This window comes from Pseudophryne corroboree, chromosome 8 (assembly GCF_028390025.1).
Source record: "Pseudophryne corroboree isolate aPseCor3 chromosome 8, aPseCor3.hap2, whole genome shotgun sequence".
In the NCBI taxonomy this organism is placed as follows: Eukaryota; Metazoa; Chordata; class Amphibia; order Anura; family Myobatrachidae; genus Pseudophryne; species Pseudophryne corroboree.
The window spans coordinates 301858277-301877814 of NC_086451.1; the positions used below are offsets into that span (position 1 = coordinate 301858277).

General features: G+C 46.0%; 1 protein-coding gene across 1 annotated transcript in view; it reads left to right on the forward strand.

Annotated features, from left to right (window-relative positions):
• Positions 1-12234, forward strand: part of KIAA1210 (KIAA1210 ortholog) — a 273066-nt gene extending 260832 nt beyond the window's left edge. Inside the window, exon 12 of the mRNA XM_063937351.1 lies at positions 10035-12234. Coding sequence (XP_063793421.1) covers positions 10035-10102 — 68 coding nt within the window. The 3' untranslated portion in view covers positions 10103-12234. The remainder of the gene's footprint in view (positions 1-10034) is intronic.
• The last annotated feature ends 7304 nt before the right edge of the window (positions 12235-19538 follow it).

The following is a 19538-nucleotide window of genomic DNA, read 5'->3' on the forward strand; positions in this document are numbered from 1 at the left end:
TCCGTTTGTAACACAAATTGCTTTTTAAAGTCAGGAGCTTGCAAGACAGGCTCAGTACACAAAGATAGTCTTAAATCCTGCCAAGCAGTTTCCACTGGTCCAGACCACGTTATCTTGTCTGGGAATTGTTTTTTTAAGACATTCTGTTAGTGGAGCCGCTCTAGCTGCGAAATTTCGAATGAACCTGCGATAATATCCGACCAAACCGAGAAATGTCCTAAGTTGTGATTTACATTTAGGTCTAGACCAGGTGAGGACTGCTTCTACCTTACTAGGCTGAGGTTTAACCTGTCCTCTGCCCACTATGTACCCCAAATACTTGGCCTCAATCATACCAATGGCACATTTCTCAGGGTTGGTGGTAAACCAGTGTGCCCATAGAGACTGTAAAACGGCTTCTACCTTTGGTAGGTGTGACTCCCAGTCAGAGCTGAAAATAACAATGTCATCTAAATATGCAGTTGCATATTCCCTGTGGGGCCGCAGCAACTTATTCATAGCTCTCTGGAAGGTTGCTGGGGCACCATGTAAACCAAATGGGAGCATTTTATATTGGAATAAGCCTTCTGGGGTAGAGAAGGCTGTTTTTGCCTTAGCAGCCTCTGTTAATGGAATCTGGCAATAACCTTTTGTCAAATCAAGTGTAGTGAGATATGGACTATTGGCTAAATTTTCTACCAACTTAACAACTCTGGGCATAGGGTAAGAACCAAACCAGGACACTTGATATAATTTACGGAAGTCATTGCAGAACCGTAAGGCACCTGAAGGCTTCAGTACTAGGACAATTGGATTATTCCACTCACTGGTGGATTCCTCTATAATCCCTAGGCGTAACATCTCTTCCACCTCCTGCTTTACCGCTGCCCGCTTCGCTTCGGGTATGCGATATGGCCTCTGTTTAATGACCACCCCGGGTGGAGTCACAACATCATGTTGGATGATCTGTGTCTTTCCCGAAATGGCAGAAAACACATCTTGGTAGCGTTTTGCCAAGTTCACCACTTCCCGTTTCTGTTCAGGAGTAAGCGTGACTTCAATGGGTACCTGGCATTCTGAAATCTTTTTAGCTACCAAAGTGGGCCAATTTCCTTCCATGGTTTTAACAGGTTTACATGGTAGACTTGTACCTCTCTCCTTCTACCCTCCTGTCGGACCCTGTAATTGACCGGTCCCACTGCCTCGATGATCTCATAAGGACCCGCCATTGTGCATACATCTTGCTTTCTGTGGTGGGCACCAGCACTAACACTTTGTCTCCCGGATTAAAGGACCGGTTGACTGAGGTGACGTCATACTTCTCTTTCTGACGTTGTTGGGCCCTTTCCATGTGTTCATTCAGTAGTGGCGCAATCTGCTTTAGTCGGACGTATAACTGGCCCACAAACTGAATGACGTTAGGGTCCTGGCATGGTTGTTCTTCCTACCCTTCTTTTATGAGATCTAGAATTCCTCTGGGCTGTCTCCCATAGAGGAGCTCAAAGGGACTAAACCCTGTAGAGGATTGGGGTACCTCTCTGACCGCAAACATCAAGTAAGGTAGGAGCAGATCCCAATCTAGTTTTTCTTGTGACACTGCCCTCTTTATCATTTGCTTAAGGGTTTTATTAAATATTTCTACCAGGCCATCTGTCTGCAGGTGGTACACTGAGGTGGTAATCCTGTTTACGTTTAGCAACCGACATAAATCTTTCATGAGTTTAGACACGAAAGGTGTACCTTGGTCCGTTAAGACCTCTTTCGGTATTCCTAAGCGGGTATACATGGTTAGTAGTTCTCTGGCAATAGTGCCAGATTTCATATTGCGCAGGGGTATAGCCTCTGGGTACCTGGTGGCATAATTGACTACCACCAATATGTATTGGTGCCCTTTAGCAGATTTTTCCACTGGCCCTATCAGATCCATACCAATCCGCTCAAAAGGTACGGAAATTATAGGGAGGGGTACCAGTGGAGCTCTAAACTCTGGCCGAGGGGCTGTCCTCTGGCAGACTGGGCTTTCCTGACAATACCTCTTAACGGAAGCATAGATGCCGGGCCAAAAGAACCTTAACTGGATGCGTTGGAGTGTTTTCTCCTCCCCTAGATGGCCACCCCACAAATGCATATGGGCAGCTTCTAACACCAACCGCTCCAGTTTTCGGGGAACCAAGAGCTGATCTACCTTTTTCCCATGTAAAGTAGCGACACGATATAGCAAATAATTTTTCAAAACAAAATATGGTACACCCTCTGATGGTAAAGCATCAACTACCCTGCCGTTAACTACTTTAACAGTCTCAAAGGCGTGTACCAAATTGCTGTCATCGCGTTGATCTCTCCCAAAGTCGTATCCATAACTGTACTGTACCACACCATATACCCCTTATACACATTATGCACCACAATAGTAGGACCCCTTATACTATCTAGTACTGGTGCCCCTTTCACATTATACCACACAGTATGAGACGAAATTCATATTACAGCACACAGAATGAGCCGAAATTCACATTATAGCACACGGTATGAGCCGAAATTCACATTATACCACACGGTATGAGCCGAAATTCACATTATAGCACACAGAATGAGCCGAAATTCACATTATAGCACACAGAGTGAGACGAAATTCACATTATAGCACACGGAGTGAGACGAAATTCACATAGCACACGGAATGTGCCGAAATTCACATTATAGCATATAGAATGAGCTGACATTCACATTATAGCACATAGAATGAGGCAAAATTCACATTATCGCACATGGTATAGCATTATAGCACAGGATGGGAGCAGTGGTGCGGAGCAGGGGGACAGTATGGGAGTAGTGGTGCAGAGCAGGGGAGGCAGTATGGGAGCAGTGGTGCGGAGCAGGGGGGGCAGTATGGCAGCAGTGGTGCGGAGCAGGGGGGCAGTATGGGAGCAGTGGTGCGGAGCAGGGGGGGCAGTATGGCAGCAGTGGTGCGGAACAGGGGGGGCAGTATGGGAGCAGTGGTGTGGAGAAGGGGGCAGTTTGGCAGCAGTGGTGCGGAGCAGGGGGGGCAGTATGGTAGTGAAAGGTGCTCGCTAAGTTAAACAAGAATGTCACCTGCTCCCCGTAGATCCTGGGTCCCGGTCGCCATTGTTCCCTCCGCGGACTCTGCTCCCTATAGCTACCATCCACCGTCGCTCCCTCCGTGGACAGTGGCAGCAGCCTCACACGGGAGCAGCGGCACCTTGTCCCGCTCCTCTGTCTCCACACTGCACGGCACACGAAAGAGACTTGACCGGGTGCCTCGAGGGGGGGACATTAATTTGCGGCAAGCGTGTGAGTGGGGGGTGTGCACGCCTATGGTCTGCACTACATCTTGCTATTAGATTTTTTTTTTTAAACTTCCGGGTCAGTGGCGAAGTGCCGGTATGCCATACCGTTGCATACCGGCCCACTTCAACCACTGTAATGCCCTCAGGAGTGCCATTTATACAAATTATGCCCCACACACACATACACATAGACAGATACACAAACATACACATACATACATACACACAGATACACACATACACACAGATACGCAGACACACGCACACACACACTTTCCCTCCACATACCATCTGGCTGGCCGCAGTTTCTGTCCTCCTCTGCACTGCAGCCTGGTCCTGTGTAGCTCCGCCCCTCGGCACAATGTAGCCCTGCCCCCTTTTCGGCCAGGATACAGAGGACACTGCAGGAGGGTAAGGGGAGGCTTCAAGCTGCCAGCGCCGTTGCCTGTCAAACGGTGTGACAGGCATAGCAGCCGGCAGCAGCAGCAGCAGAGGGCCCAGGCGCAGCACAGGGATGCAGAGCAGGGACAGCGCCTCTCCCAGCCTGGCGCCTACCTGCACTGCATCCCTTTGCTGAGCGGGTAGTGCTGTGCCTGGTGCCAGATACACAAATGCCCCCACAGTGCCAGATACGCAAATGCCCCCACAGTGTCAGATACACAAATGCCCCCACAGTGCCAGATACACAAAAGCCCCCACACCCCACTGTGCTGCGAACCGCTGCTGCTGCTGCTCCATCCGGCTGCTGCTCCGTCCGGCGGCGGCGTGTCTCAGCTGTCAGGGGGTCAGGGCAGGGAGGAGAGCGCGGCTATGTCGTGCGGCGGCGGCGTGTAAGATCTCAAACCAGACGCCGGTTCGTGAGCCACTCAGAGCTCGCGGACCGGCAGCTGCGGCTCCTGATAGGCTGCCAGTCCGTGAGCTCTGATTGGCTCACGAACTGGCGGCTGGTTTGAGATCCTACCCGCTGCTGCCGCCGGACATATAGCTGCGCTCTCCTCCCTGCCCTGACAGCTGAGAAACGCCGCCGCCGGACTGAGCGGTGGCATGTCTTGCTGACATACGAGCGGATGGGCCAGAACAAATGGCTTTGCGGGCCGGAGTTTCCCCACCCCTGCCCTAAAGGAACCAGTTGCATGGTGTGATATAAGATGGGTGTTACATGAACACATACTTAATGTACACAACTGTGCCCTCTACTATTATATGCTTTATCTTTAAACGTTACATACTTAAAGCATGGAGGAATGGTCTTCCATGACCACAAATACTCTGGCTGGTGATTAAAATTGTGGAGGATACAGACCTAAATCCAGCCCTGCATCACGGAAGTTGTGTTACAGGGCGATTCTCCACAAAGTGAACATAAAGTCCCGTGCATCACGCACTTTTATATATTTTTTTTTTCTTTTAAACTGGTCTGTTAAGAAATTGTTGTTATATGAAAACTTAAATGCTTAGTAGCAATGCCTTACCCTATAACTTAAGACATACTAAAATCTTGGTATTTTGGAGATGTAGTTTGAATTTGTGTAGCTGTCCCGTGCATCACGGAGAATCGCCCTACAGTGCTTTTCAGTACATGCTCTCCCAGGATAGTGTGACTGTGACCCTACTCACACTTTGCTTTTCAAAGGCAGATTTGAACTGATATACCCTCCATAAAACATCAATACTGGTGCAAGTTTATTGCCTTTTCGGGAAACAAAGTACGCGTTGCCTATATACTTTGTGTTCTATTCTACTTAATAACTCTGGTAACATACCAGGCAGGTTCCAACCCTTCTACTCCCTGCTCATTTTGGCGACATCTGTGGCAATCACTAACAAACCACTGCCACTTCGCTCTACCCCATCCCTCTATTCAGGTCTATTGGTATGTACACACGGTGAGATCTTTTCTTACGATTTTGATTATATAGTCAAAATCATAAGAAAAGTTACTGCAGATCGCAAGGTGAAAGCCACCTTGCTATCCCGATTCGATGTCGATGCACGGTCCCGCACGGTCGCCATCGCAAGCCTAGATAGACTGTGCAGACAAGTAAATTTTGACTATCTCTATAGAAGAGATAGTCAAAATTGACACTTAGCCAAAATCGCACATAGTCAGTATCGCAAGCACACTCATTATGTGCTTGCGATGCCGACCTAGCCCCTGTCGCATAGTGAGAATCGGGCATAGCCTGAATCTCACCGTGTGTATGCACCTTAAGGTGGCAGGCATGGATAAACTCCAGTGGCCATCCCACCAATGAGGAAGGGGACACTGCTTGAAATGACAGGATGATCGGTGCCCTCTCAGAATGGGAGACTGACTGCTGCAGACACATACAGCGCTAACCTTTTTTTCTTCTTCATATTTTTAAAATTAGTATATACTAATTTAACACATTTATTATGTGAACATTTTTAAAAAGTGCATGTATGAATCAACAGCATGCAACAGTCTGTCAAATAAAAGTAGAGAAATTCTACAGTACCTATGTAATACCTATCTACAATATAGGTAGGTGCAGTTTTTTCATGCAATTTTCATATTTGCATATTAAGAATAAATAATAGAATATTGTTGCTTAAATATTTTAACAAGAGCTAGAAATAAGACACATGTTGCAGCGGAATGTGTGACAGAACGCTGTCTAAGGGGAGCAAAAATAAATGTTAATCAGCCTGTGCCTCACATAGGGGGTCATACAGATCTGATCGCTGGGCAGCGATTTTTGCAGTACTGCGATCAGATAGTCGCCACCTACAGGGAGAGGGTATTTTTGCTGTGCAAGTGTGCGATCACGTGTAGCAGGGCTGCACAAACTGATTTTGTGCAGTCTTTGCGCAACCCAGGACTTTTCCCGTGCGATGAGAGCACGCTGATAGGGGCCAAATATGACGTCCGACACACTCCCTCAAAACGCTTGGACATGCCTGCGTTTTTCCGGACACTCCCTGTAAACGGTCAGTTGCCACCCACAAACGGCCTCTTCCTGTCAATCTCCTTGCGAATGCCCATGCAAATGGATTTTTTGCACCATCTCATCGCAGGGCGCATGCATCGCGCCGGCGCAGTGTAGTGCATACACATACGCAGTTCGGATCTGATCGCCCGCTGTGCGAAATCTCCCAGCAGAGATCAGATCTGAATGACTTCCAGAGTGCAAATAAGTACAACTGTACTTTTATTTTACCATAATGCTGGGTTTATCTACATATAAACTAGATCTTCTTTTAGGCCCTTCATGTTTGCATTCTGACCAGCAATATTGGAACAATAGGAACATATGGTAAAAGGCATATATGGATTGAACTCACCCTATACAATTCCATGTTACTGTTGATATTGAGAAAACTTCATTAAGGTGTCATCCAATACTGGGGGTAATTCCAAGTTGATCGCAGCAGGAATTTTTTTAGCAATTGGGCAAAACCATGTGCACTGCAGGGGGGGGGGGGGGGCAGATATAACATTTGCAGAGAGTTAGATTTGGGTGTAGTGAGTTCAATCTGCAATCTAATTTGCAGTGTAAAAATAAAGCAGCCAGTATTTACCCGGCACAGAAACAAAATAACCCACCCTAACTGTCTCTGCAAATGTTATATCTGCCCCCCCTGCAGTGCACATGGTTTTGGCCAATTGCTAAAAAAAATTCCTGCTGCGATCAACTCAGAATTACCCCCACTGTTCAGATTCAGACTATTTGAGAGATTTACTAAAAGTCATTACCAAAAACAGCCACTAGATGTCTCTATAATCTCGATAGTTTTTCCTTTTTATTTTAGCATGTGACCGTGAGAAGCAGATTCCATAAATGAATAACTTGTTCTGTGTAACGTGACACTTTGTCTTCTATGGAAGAACTTACAAATAAATTCATGTTTTTTTAAAACTGCATTTCAGCAGAAATTATTAAAAACTGGTAATCAATGAAAGTGCGTGTAAGTGCATAACACTGTGTTTGCTTGTTGTTTCTATGGAGACGGCCGGCGTGTGTGAGCCTTGCAGGCTACCTAGGCCTCAGAAGCTGCTATGCTCCGGGTGTTGGGAGGCCCTGTAATGGTGAGAGTACACATATCACATACAAAGTGCTGGTAGCGTGCTGATGATGATGATTACATATTAATGAATGAGATGAAGTTCTGTTTCTGTAATGGTTTAGAGACACATTGTTTACATGTAGACTGCTGTTGTAGCTCAGTGTGGCAGCACCCAGGGTATTATAATGACAGCATACACTGCAGTTATGGCTGATAAGGCTCATCATTCACTTACTAATGGTCTATTTTATTTTATTTGTTTAATTTATGAACAGTTATACAGTATATTCTGTTGTGCGTTACAATTGGAAACAAACCTGTAATACAATTAGATTGGGGAATAGCAGACAGACAAAGAGGTAAGAGGGCCCTGCTTGCAAGTTTACAGTCTATTTTATAGGCATGGCCATGTCTATAATGGGACAGGGTGTGCTGTGCAAATGTGCAGCTGGGTCCAGAGGGGTACACACTGCACAGTCATTCACGATATTTACCTTGCTGTTGGTGCTGTTGCTATCACTGGGAACATGGTGCCATTTCCCCCCAAATCTGCACATAATATAATTATTAGCATGTATCTGAACTGATTGTAGTGACTCTATACTGCATGTGTATTTCACATGTGCTTAGTGTGTAATCACTGATCTGACAGCTGTATGGTGCCTGGTTATCAGTCATTTTGTCCTTAAAACGTGGAAACCGCTATTTGTACATGTTTATGGCAGGTCCCTAGTTATCAAACTATAACATGATATATACAGCATTACTGGGACTGTTTGACTAGTTCTGAATAGCTTTGCTTTTTGGAGCCTGTCTGCCATAATCTAACGACTTCTGAGAATATCTTTTCCCACTTTTTCCTGTGGGGAATCTAGACAGAGAGGTATCCCTGGTGGGCTGGAGCTGTTTGTGATACCCATCACAGATATTTCGCTTTGCACACACATGACCTAATGGCCACGTATGCACAGGTACTCCCAACTGGTTCCGAACCTGGAAGTCAGTATTACTTTACTTATACTCATCATCAGGATAGGCTCTTCTAGAAACCTGTGTGCGGCAAATGGGCCTTGATAAATTGCCCCAGAAACACATTCCAAATATGCAGTGATAAGAAATGTTCATTTTCAAGGTTACACCAAAAATATTGGTAAAAAGGCTCCTGTATACTATACAGAAATACTAAAATCAGTGGTGGCACATGCAGTTCTTTTTTTTTTTTTTTTTTTTTGCAAATAATTTTTATTGACCAGTTTTCACATATACACAGTACCAACGATGTAACATGCAGCAAAACTCAAACAGGATGACATGTTTCAATTTAAACATCGTATTAGTAATAACGTTTACACAAGGGCCTGTTGGAATCCAAAATAGATTTTGCAGTTCTTAAAGGTGTTACATGCAGCGTTCCTGACCAAAGTAAATTCCCATCTTCTTAGTGACGTGCATATCAATGTGAGGGATATGCCTCCAAATTTTGTGATCATATTATCCCACCTAATTGAATAGCCATCCATAGCTTAAAGTGTCACAGTGGATGCAGCTGCTTGATGGACTGAAGCAGTATTAATCGACATGGACCAGTACCTCTTGTGTATTTTGGCCTTGCTTCAGTAATGTCACAGGCTCGTATTGAATTGCCAAGCTGCATACTCACTAATCTTGGTATAGGCCGCAGAATGTCTACCTCCGCTGTGTGTCCATGATTACATTACTGCTTGGCTTGCTTGCACACTCCATGCGGATGCTCTGATCTGAAAACTTGGCCTCCGAGAAACCTCATGTTACCTATTTTTTTTACCCAAATGGCACTTGCCTACATTTGTATGTGAAATGCTTGTGACCTATTCAGTAACGAGGGAGATTATTTGGCAGTTATTGTAACACTGTCAATTTAATAACCTAACCCAAATCAGTTGCTAGATTAAAGTCTATCTACCGATTTTCTACTGAATTGCCAATTGTCTTAAATAATTTGTTTCAGAAATGAATTATAAAATGTTAATGTGTAGTAAAAAGTGCAGCAATATAATCTATGTAATTGGTACTTTATGGGCACGAGTCACAGGTGGACGCTGCAGCCTCCGCGCTAGCGCCTGTTGCTATAGTCATGGGTGAGATAAAATGCAAAGGCTAGTATCCGCCTTTACCTTGTGTACTAGCGTGCGTCTGAATGCACAGTCCCTGAGAGGCCCACATTTAGCACACATGCGTGCTGCAACACCGCCAAATCCTGCGCACCACCAACATTTGCAAGTGCCCTATGGCAGGTACAGTCTCTCCGCTGTTGGGGTTTTCTGATTTATTTGCACATGCGCAGTAGCAAATAATTGCCCGCTGTGCGCATGCGCCTCTGACTCACTGAGGTACTTTCAAACCTTCTAGATTATATTGGAAACATAACAGCAACTAGAATTGGTCAGGAATAAAACAGCTCTGGGAAAATAAACCAGAACATTGGTGAGTGAGTAATCTCCAGCAACACAATTCTGAAACATGTCTATGTGTGAGCAGCTGAGATGGCACAAACCACTGTCGTTGCTTTACAAGGCCACTCTATTGCGTCTGTATAAATACTAAGCATTTCATTAATAATTACTGATGGACACTGTTGCATTGAGCACTAATAGCTGATCTGTAAAACCATTATTAAACAATTATCAATAAATATAGTTTAATGGGCTGATTTTCTCACCATTTCAGTTTTGTTCACAGGTCCAAGGACTGCCAACAGAAACACGGGCTCACCCATAACCTCCACTGTACAGCCGCTAATGAAATAATGGATGGAGGCCATCTTGAAGATGACATTGAAGGACCTGGTGGAGCTGAGGCAGTAAAGCATGATGCAGGAAGTTATTTTGCGATTAAAATTAAAACTAGACACGGTAAATCTGACCTCCAGGTACCAAAGAGTTCAAGTGGAGAGGAGACCTTTCTGTGTCTGTGCCGCCATCTGAGAATTCCCCCAGAAAACATAAGGCTGGTCTCTAGAGGGAAATTAATAACCACAGAGAACATTACATATTTTGTTGCAAATGGGGCAGTATTTCAGGCTTTCGGGGAGGAAGCTGAGGATGAAGCTGGGTTAGATGTGAGAGACATTGAGGTGCTGATGGCACAGTTATCTGTGGAGAGGAATGTAGCTGTGAAAGCACTGAGAAGAACTGGGGATCTGATAGATGCTATTTTATATGTTAGTGATAACCAGTAGGAACTCTGCTTATCTTGTACATACTGTAGTGCATTGTATGGAGACAGTCAAAAAATGTCAGGCCTGGAACACATCGCAACATTGTGGTCTCCTTCCACTTTTTATTGTAGTATTTATGGGTCTGTGATCTGTGTGGACAAAATGAAAAGTCTTTGTACATTGTAACTATTTGTGTCCATCACTAATTGATCTGTACAGTAACTTTTATTTTTTGCCAACTTTATTGAGATGATGTTCAGCATCCAGCCATTTACTATGATATAATCTCTGACCAGACTAATGATGCTGTAGGTTCATGTTGGTCAAAGCAAGAAGCGGACAGACTTTCTTTTACTGCTATGGTCATATATAGAACTACTGGAAAGCATAGAATATAAACATTAAACTACAGCTTTAATTATGTCTGTAAAATAGGAAGAGAGCTGTAAGGATATATGTTATAAATAAACCATCACCTTCCACCTTTTCTGATTTATTGTAGGTCGTGGTGGTTCATTTTCAGAGCACTTTGTTTGTTATCCGGTCTTTAGGTCGACCACTATCAACATGCATTAGGCCGACATGGCAAAGGTCGACACATGAAAAGGTCAACATGAGTTTTCTAAAAAATAAATAAATCATTTTTAAACTTTTTCTTACTTTACGATACACGTGGACTACAATTGGGAATAGTAACCTGTGCCGAGTGCAGCGGTAGCGTAACGAGGGGACACGATGCACTAATTGGGGTTCCTGGTCACTTTACGATGAAAACGACACAAAACCCCCGAAAAGAAACACTCTTGTCGACCTTTTCCCTGTCGATCTCATGACCATGTTGACCTATTTTAGGTGCCGACCTCGCTGTCGACCAATAGTGGTCGACCTAATGACTGTCGACCTAGTTAGGGTCGACCCAATGAACCACACCCCTTTGTTTAGCTGTACTGCTGCTTTTGGAGTGTTAATATTTAACATTTAATTTAATGGTCATATTCTTTAAGATATTTTTTATTAAATGCTATTATTCATTTACACTTTGGGAGATACTATAATGGGGTATTTTATCAATGGGTCATTCCATATCAAGTGCTCCAGTGCAAATGACCTTACTATTTACTTTTATTTTCACGCATACTATGAGTGTCTCAAATATACATATATTTTTTTTAAATCTCCTGTAGTTTTTGAGTTATGTAGCACAAATTTTGGCACTTATGGGCACACAAAAATCCTATTTTTTAGGCTAGATTAAAATGCTTTCAAAGACGAAAACCATCATGTTTAGAAAATAAAATGCTGTAATCTGATAAACCAGAAGACTAGGTTTAAGGAAGTGAGCATTTCAGTCACAGACTCCAAAATATAAAAACTGATTTCCAAAAAAACATGGTTTAAAACATTAACAAACTTTATTTATTCCTTAATATTTTAAGATGGTTCATACCAAATGTCAATGTGGGAGCTCAATGGGATCTTATATTTTTTGTAATTTTCGTTTATAGTTACATGAATGATTCAGATTTTACTTTGTCATACAGTCAAGTATCACAAAAAATTGTGACAATTTTTGGTGGCATTTGCTATTTTCTTAATATTGTATTTTTTTTTAATATATAAATTAATTTCATTCACTGTCTTCGAAGTCAGCAATATTTAAAGATGCATGTAAAGATTTATTTATTTTTGGTCATTAAAAAACAAAACTGGTAATGTTATAAATCATTGGAGTAAATTGTTTGATGAATGGCCTTGCATGCATTGAAAATATATATAGATTTTTTTCAGTTTGTTAAAATCTGTCTAATTTTAAATATAAGGCACTTCATAAGCCTAGACCTATGTAAATGAGTACATACGATGGTGTACTCTGAGTGGCTTCACATGAGAGGCACTATATGGATCATTTTCCTCCACGAGCAAGAGGTCCATTAGCACTATTTGTGTCAGGCAGCATGGGTGCTAGGGGGTGAGCATACTGTTACATTATTATCTCATCAAAGCCATGGGAAAGAATGTACTGGTGGCAAACCGAAGTGGGCAGGGTGAGAAGATGCATCAACACACAGCTCCTGTCTATGTAGATGAAGGTCTGGCTACATGGTAGAGCCACCTGCCCACAGTCAGTATACCTCACTGAAGCTGCAGCAGAGAAAGCCCCTCTTTCTCCTAACAAAACACTGGAGGAGTACCCAATCTTTAAAGTAGATCAGGCTTGTCCAACCTGCGGCCCGCGGGCCGCATGCGGCCCAGGTCGGCTAGTAATGCGGCCCAGTGCAATTTTTTATTTTTTAAGAAATTCTGAAGTTTCAAGTTACACTGCCGGCGCTTGCGGCCGGGGCACGTCACAACGGTGACACCAGCGCGCTTCACCCGCCCCATCCATTTTTTTTTTTTTGCAGAGTACGGACACCACATGTGAAGTTGAGCCGGCCCCAGCAGGCTGTCAGCACATGCTGATTGGATTGCTGCCGCTGTGACCAGCACCAGCTCACGCCCTCTCCGCTGTCAGTCACAGTGTAGCCCTCCTCCGCTGCATAGCGGCACACGTGACTGAGCAGCACAAGAGTAGAGGAGCCCAGCGGAGAAATTGGTTCTACAAGAACTGGTAAGTGAGCCGGGGGGGGGGGCTGTCTGAAGTCCGTGGTCGCGCCGCTGTACAGTGTCCGGGGGGGGGGGGGGGAATCGGGATCTGAAGTCCGTGGCCCGCTCCGCTGTACAGTGTCCGGAAGGGGGGGATCGGGATCTGAAGTCCGTGGCCGCGGCCCGCGCTGCTGTACAGTGTCCCGGGGGGGGGGAGAGGAGGTCTGAACCGCTGTACAGTGTCGGGGGAAGGGAGGGTCTGGTCTGAAGTCCAGCGCCGCGCCGCAATACAGTATCCAGGGGGTTTCTTGGGAGCTGGGATGGACTTGATGTCCAGCGCTGCAGCAGTAAAATGAGGCCGGCGGTGTCTAAACTCCACAGTACAGATTGGTTCGGGGGGAGGGGGTAACGAGGATGAAGTCAGGTGCCACTGCAGTACAATGTGTCCGGGAGGGGAGGGTCAGTCACAGTGTAGCCCTCCTCTACTGCATAGTGGCACACGTGACAGCAGCACGGAGCTCAGCCCAGCGGGAGAAATTTGTGGGCCCTTGAAGAAGCACAGTGTGGAGGGGGGGGGGAGGGAGAGGACTACAGTGTGCGTGTGGGGGGAGGGGATGCATTGGTGGCTGAGAAACAATGTCAAACATCTCACTAACTTCATTTCCAAGTAAGTTTAATATGTAAACTATGTTTTCTATGGGTTTTTTTTGGATGATCAGGTATCGTTACTGTTATTTTATTTTATGTGCGGCCCAAACCAAATTTTCATCTTCTAATGTGGCCCAGGGAAGGTGAAAGGTTGGACACCCCTGAAGTAGATGATGGTCGCCTGCCGGGTGTACAGGTGTGCTTGGAATTGCTAGTGAGAGCACACCTCACCTGTTACTTCTCTCTGGTCTCCCGTGATCTCCCTCCCACTACAGAGTAGCGCTGTGATTGTCACAGATTTACCATCTTTTTGTCACCTGATCCCGACCTGTAATGCCCGGAGTGCCTGTCTTTCAGCTATTTTCCTAGACCCATTGGGACCTGCAGCCTTCTCTTACATTATCCTTTTACTTGGCCTTGACTCCACCTTCTTCCCGAGGGCTCAATAGCAACTCAGTTTAAGATATAGGTCTGCAATGACAGTGAGCTCTTTTGGAGTCACAATTCATCAGTGCCACCTCCTGAGTCTATCCACAAAATCTGGTTGGGTTTTCATGTGAGGTTAAATGTAGTGCATGGGTGACATGTGAGAGAAAATCTGGTGGGCAGTGGGGATAGCATACAAGTAAAGAACTGGTATTCGGGGGTAGCATGTGAAAATCTGGTAGGTTGTGGCATATGATAAAGAAAATGGTGGACAAGGCACATGTGAGGAAAGATCTGGTGGACGGGGGCATATGATGGAAAAGCTGGGTACAGTATACAAGACTGGCTTGTGTGAGAAAACTTGGGAAGGGTGTTATACAATAGAAAAGCTAAGGGGCATGATTTGGCATCTGATAAGCTGGTTGGAAGGGTGTAGTATATGATACAAAGGTGTATTAATGCCCGAGGGGGACCTTGTGCAACAGGCCTGCCCTTCTGAGCAGCAGGCTCCCCATCCCCGTTATCTTACCATACGCCGGTTAGCGTGTCCCTGCTCTGCGGCACCATCTTCCCAGTGATATTTGGGAAGATTGTGCATGCACATTGCCAGAGTATTTGCTTTCACTCCGTGGTGCCATCTTCCTGAAGATGTTACTGGTAAGATTGCACTGCAGAGGAGGGTCCTGCTTGCCAGCACAAGGTAAGTATACTCTGGATGTAGGGTGTGCAGTGCGGGCCCCTGTGCACGGCACACCATGCACCCATTATAATAATGCCTTAGATGTGATAGAAAAGCTATTGCACAGGATGAGGCATGTAATAAAAAGCTGGTGGGCAGGATGTAGACTGATAGAAAAGCTAATGAGAAAGAGAGGCAAGTGAAAAAGCTTGTGAGCTGTAGGGTAAGGGATAGAAAAGCTGGTGGCAGGGGTGGCATGTTATTACAATGATGACGGGCAAGGGGTATGTGAGGGAAAAGCTGGTGCAGGGGGAGGCATGTTATTACAATGATGGTGGGCACGGATATGTGAGGGAAAAGCTGGTGGCAGGGGGAGGCATGTTATTACAATGATGACGGGCAAGGGATATGTGAGGGAAAAGCTGGTGGCAGGGGTGGCATGTTATTACAGTGATGGAGGGCACCGATATGTGAGGGAAAAGCTGGTGGCAGGGGTGGCATGTTATTACAATGATGGTGGGCAAGGGATATGTGAGGGAAAAGCTGGTGGCAGGGGGAGGCATGTTATTACAGTGATGGAGGGCACCAATATGTGAGGAAAAAGCTGGTGGCAGGGGGTGGCATGTTATTACAATGATGGTGGGCAAGGGATATGTGAGGGAAAAGCTGGTAGCAGGGGGTGGCATGTTATTACAATGATGGTGGGCAAGGGATATGTGAGGGAAAAGCTGGTGGCAGGGGGAGGCATGTTATTACAGTGATGGAGGGCACCGATATGTGAGGGAAAAGCTGGTGGCAGGGGTGGCATGTTATTACAATGATGGTGGGCAAGGGATATGTGAGGGAAAAGCTGGTGGCAGGGGGAGGCATGTTATTACAATGATGGAGGGCACCGATATGTGAGGGAAAAGCTGGTGGCAGGGGTATTATGTTATTACAATGATGGAGGGCACGGATATGTGAGGGAAATTCTGGTGGCAGGGGTGGCATGTTATTACAATGATGGTGGGCAAGGGGTATGTGAGGGAAAAGCTGGTGGCAGGGGTGGCCTGTTATTACAATGATGGTGGGCAAGGGGTATGTGAGGGAAAAGCTGGTGGCAGGGGTGGCCTGTTATTACAATGATGGTGGGCAAGGGGCATGTGAGGTGGGTATAGGAGCAGGGTATTAACATATAAAGAAATGTAAATAAAAATCCACATCCTTGTGACATCATTACCACTACAGAAGCAAACAGGCATTTCTGTAACGTGACAGTGTGACTAACAGAAACATGAAATACCAGTTTAGTCACACACCTGCTGTTCTAACAATGACATTAGAGACATTTCTCTGACGTCCTAAGTGGATGCTGGGGACTCCGTCAGGACCATGGGGAATAGCGGGCTCCGAAGGAGACAGGGCACAAAACTAAAGCTTTAGGATCAGGTGGTGTGTACTGGCTCCTCCCCCTATGACCCTCCTCCAAGCCACAGTTAGGTTTTTGTGCCCGTCCGAGCAGGGTGCAATCTAGGTGGCTCTCTTAAGGAGCTGCTTAGAAAAAGTTTTTAGGTTTCTTATTTTCAGTGAGTCCTGCTGGCAACAGGCTCACTGCATCGAGGGACTTAGGGGAGAGAAGTTCAACTCACCTGCGTGCAGGATGGATTGGCTTCTTAGGCTACTGGACACCATTAGCTCCAGAGGGAGTCGGAACACAGGTCTCACCCTGGGGTTCGTCCCGGAGCCGCGCCGCCGACCCCCCTTGCAGATGCTGAAGATTGAAGGTCCAGAAACCGGCGGCAGAAGGCTTTTCAGTCTTCATGAAGGTAGCGCACAGCACTGCAGCTGTGCGCCATTGTTGTCACACACTTCACACCAACGGTCACGGAGGGTGCAGGGCGTTGCTGGGGGCGCCCTGGGCAGCAATGTATAATACCTTATTCTGGCTAAAAATACATCACATATAGCCCCTGGAGGCTATATGGATGTATTTAACCCCTGCCAGGTCTCAGAAAAACGGGAGAAGAAGCCCGCCGAAAAGGGGGCGGGGCCTATTCTCCTCAGCACACAGCGCCATTTTCCCTCACAGAAAGGCTGGTGGGAAGGCTCCCAGGCTCTCCCCTGCACTGCACTACAGAAACAGGGTTAAAACAGAGAGGGGGGGCACTTATTTGGCGATATGTATATATATATTAAAATGCTATAAGGGAAAAACACTTATATAAAGGTTGTCCCTGTATAATATAGCGTTTTTGGTGTGTGCTGGCAAACTCTCCCTCTGTCTCCCCAAAGGGCTAGTGGGGTCCTGTCCTCTATCAGAGCATTCCCTGTGTGTGTGCTGTGTGTCAGTACTTGTGTGTCGACATGTATGAGGACGATGTTGCTGAGGAGGCGGAGCAATTGCCTGTAATGGTGATGTCACTCTCTAGGGAGTCGACACCGGAATGGATGGCTTATTTAAGGAATTACGTGATAATGTCAACACGCTGCAAGGTCGGTTGACGACATGAGACGGCCGGCAAACCAATTAGTACCTGTCCAGGCGTCTCAAACACCGTCAGGGGCGTTAAAACGTCCTTTTACCTCAGTCGGTCGACACAGACACAGACACGGACACTGACTCCAGTGTCGACGGTGAAGAAACAAACGTATTTTCCTTTAGGGCCACACGTTACTTGTTAAGGGCAATGAAGGAGATGTTACATATTTCTGATACTACAAGTACCACAAAAAAGGGTATTATGTGGAGTGTGAAAAAACTACATGTGGTTTTTCCTGAATCAGATAAATTAAATGAAGTGTGTGATGATGCGTGGGTTTCCCTCGATAGAAAATTATTGGCGGTATACCCTTTCCCGCCAGAAGTTATGGCGCGTTGGGAAACACACCTTAGGGTGGATAAGGCGCTCACACGCTTATAAAAACAAGTGGCGTTACCGTCTCCAGATACGGACGCCCTCAAGGAGCCAACTGATAGGAGGTTGGAAAATATCCTAAAAAGTATATACACACATACTGGTGTTATACTGCGACCAGCGATCGCCTCAGCCTGGATGGGCAGCGCTGGGGTGGCTTGGTCGGATTCCCTGACTGGAAATATTGATACCCTTGACAGGGACAGTATTTTATTGACTATAGAGCATTTAAAAGATGCATTTCTATATATGCGAAACTCTGGCATCAAGAGTAAGTGCGATGTCCATATCTGCCAGACGATGTTTATGGACACGACAGTGGTCAGGTGATGCAGATTCCAAACGGCACATGGAAGTATTGCCGTATAAAGGGGAGGAGTTATTTGGGGTCGGTCCATCGGACCTGGTGGCCACGGCAACAGCTAGAAAATCCACCTTTTTTACCCCAAGTCACATCTCAGCAGAAAAAGACATAGTCTTTTCAGCCTCAGTCCTTTCGTCCCCATAATATCTGCCCAGGGATAGAGGTAAGGGAAGAAGACTGCAGCAGGCAGCCCATTCCCAGGAACAGAAGCCTTCCACCGCTTCTGCCAAGTCCTCAGCATGACGCTGGGGCCGTACAAACAGGTGCGGTGGGGGGTCGTCTCAAGAGTTTCAGCACGCAGTGGACTCACTCGCAAGTGGACCCCTGGATCCTACAAGTAGTATCCCAGGGGTACAGATTGGAAATTCGAGACGTCTCCCCCTCGCAGGTTCCTGAAGTTTGCTTTACCAACGTCTACCTCCGACAGGGAGGCAGTATTGGAAACAATTCACAAGCTGTATTCCCAGCAGGTGATAATCAAAGTACCCCTCCTACAACAAGTAAAGGGGTATTATTCCACACTATATTGTGGTACTGAAGCCAGACGGCTCGGTGAGACCTATTCTAAATGGAGTCACTCAGAGCAGTGATAGCGAACCAGGAAGAAGGGGACTATATGGTGTCCCTGGACATCAAGGATGCTTACCTCCATGTCCAAATTTGCCCTTCTCACAAAGGGTACCTCAGGTTCGTGGTACAAAACTGTCACTATCAGTTTCAGACGCTGCCGTTTGGATTGTCCACGGCACCCCGGGTCTTTACCAAGGTAATGGCCGAAATGATGATTCTTCTTCAAAGAAAAGGCGTCTTAATTATCCCTTACTTGGACGATCTCCTGATAAGGGCAAGGTCCAGAGAACAGTTGGAGATCTGAGTAGCACTATCTCAAGTAGTTCTACGACAGCACGGGTGGATTCTAAATATTCCAAAATCGCAGCTGTCTCCGACGACACGTCTGCTGTCCCTAGGGATGATTCTGGACACAGTCCAGAAAAAGGTGTTTCTCCCGGAGGAGAAACCCAGGGAGTTATCCGAGCTAGTCAGGAACCTCCAAAAACCAGGAAAAGTGTCAGTGCATCATTGCACAAGGGTCCTGGGAAAAATGGTGGCTTCTTACGAAGCGATTCCATTCGGCAGATTTCACGCAAGAACCTTTCAGTGGGATCTGCTGGACAAATGGTCCGGATCGCATCTTCAGATGCATCAGCGGATAACCCTGTCTCCAAGGACAAGGGTGTCTCTTCTGTGGTGGCTGCAGAGTGCTCATCTACTAAAGTGCCACAGTTATGCATTCAGGACTGGGTCCTGGTGACCACGGATTCCAGCTTGAAAGGCTGGGGAGCAGTCACACAGGGAAAAAATTTCCAGGGAGTGTGATTAAGTCTGGGGACTTCTCTCCGCATAAATATACTGGAGCTAAGAGCAATTTACA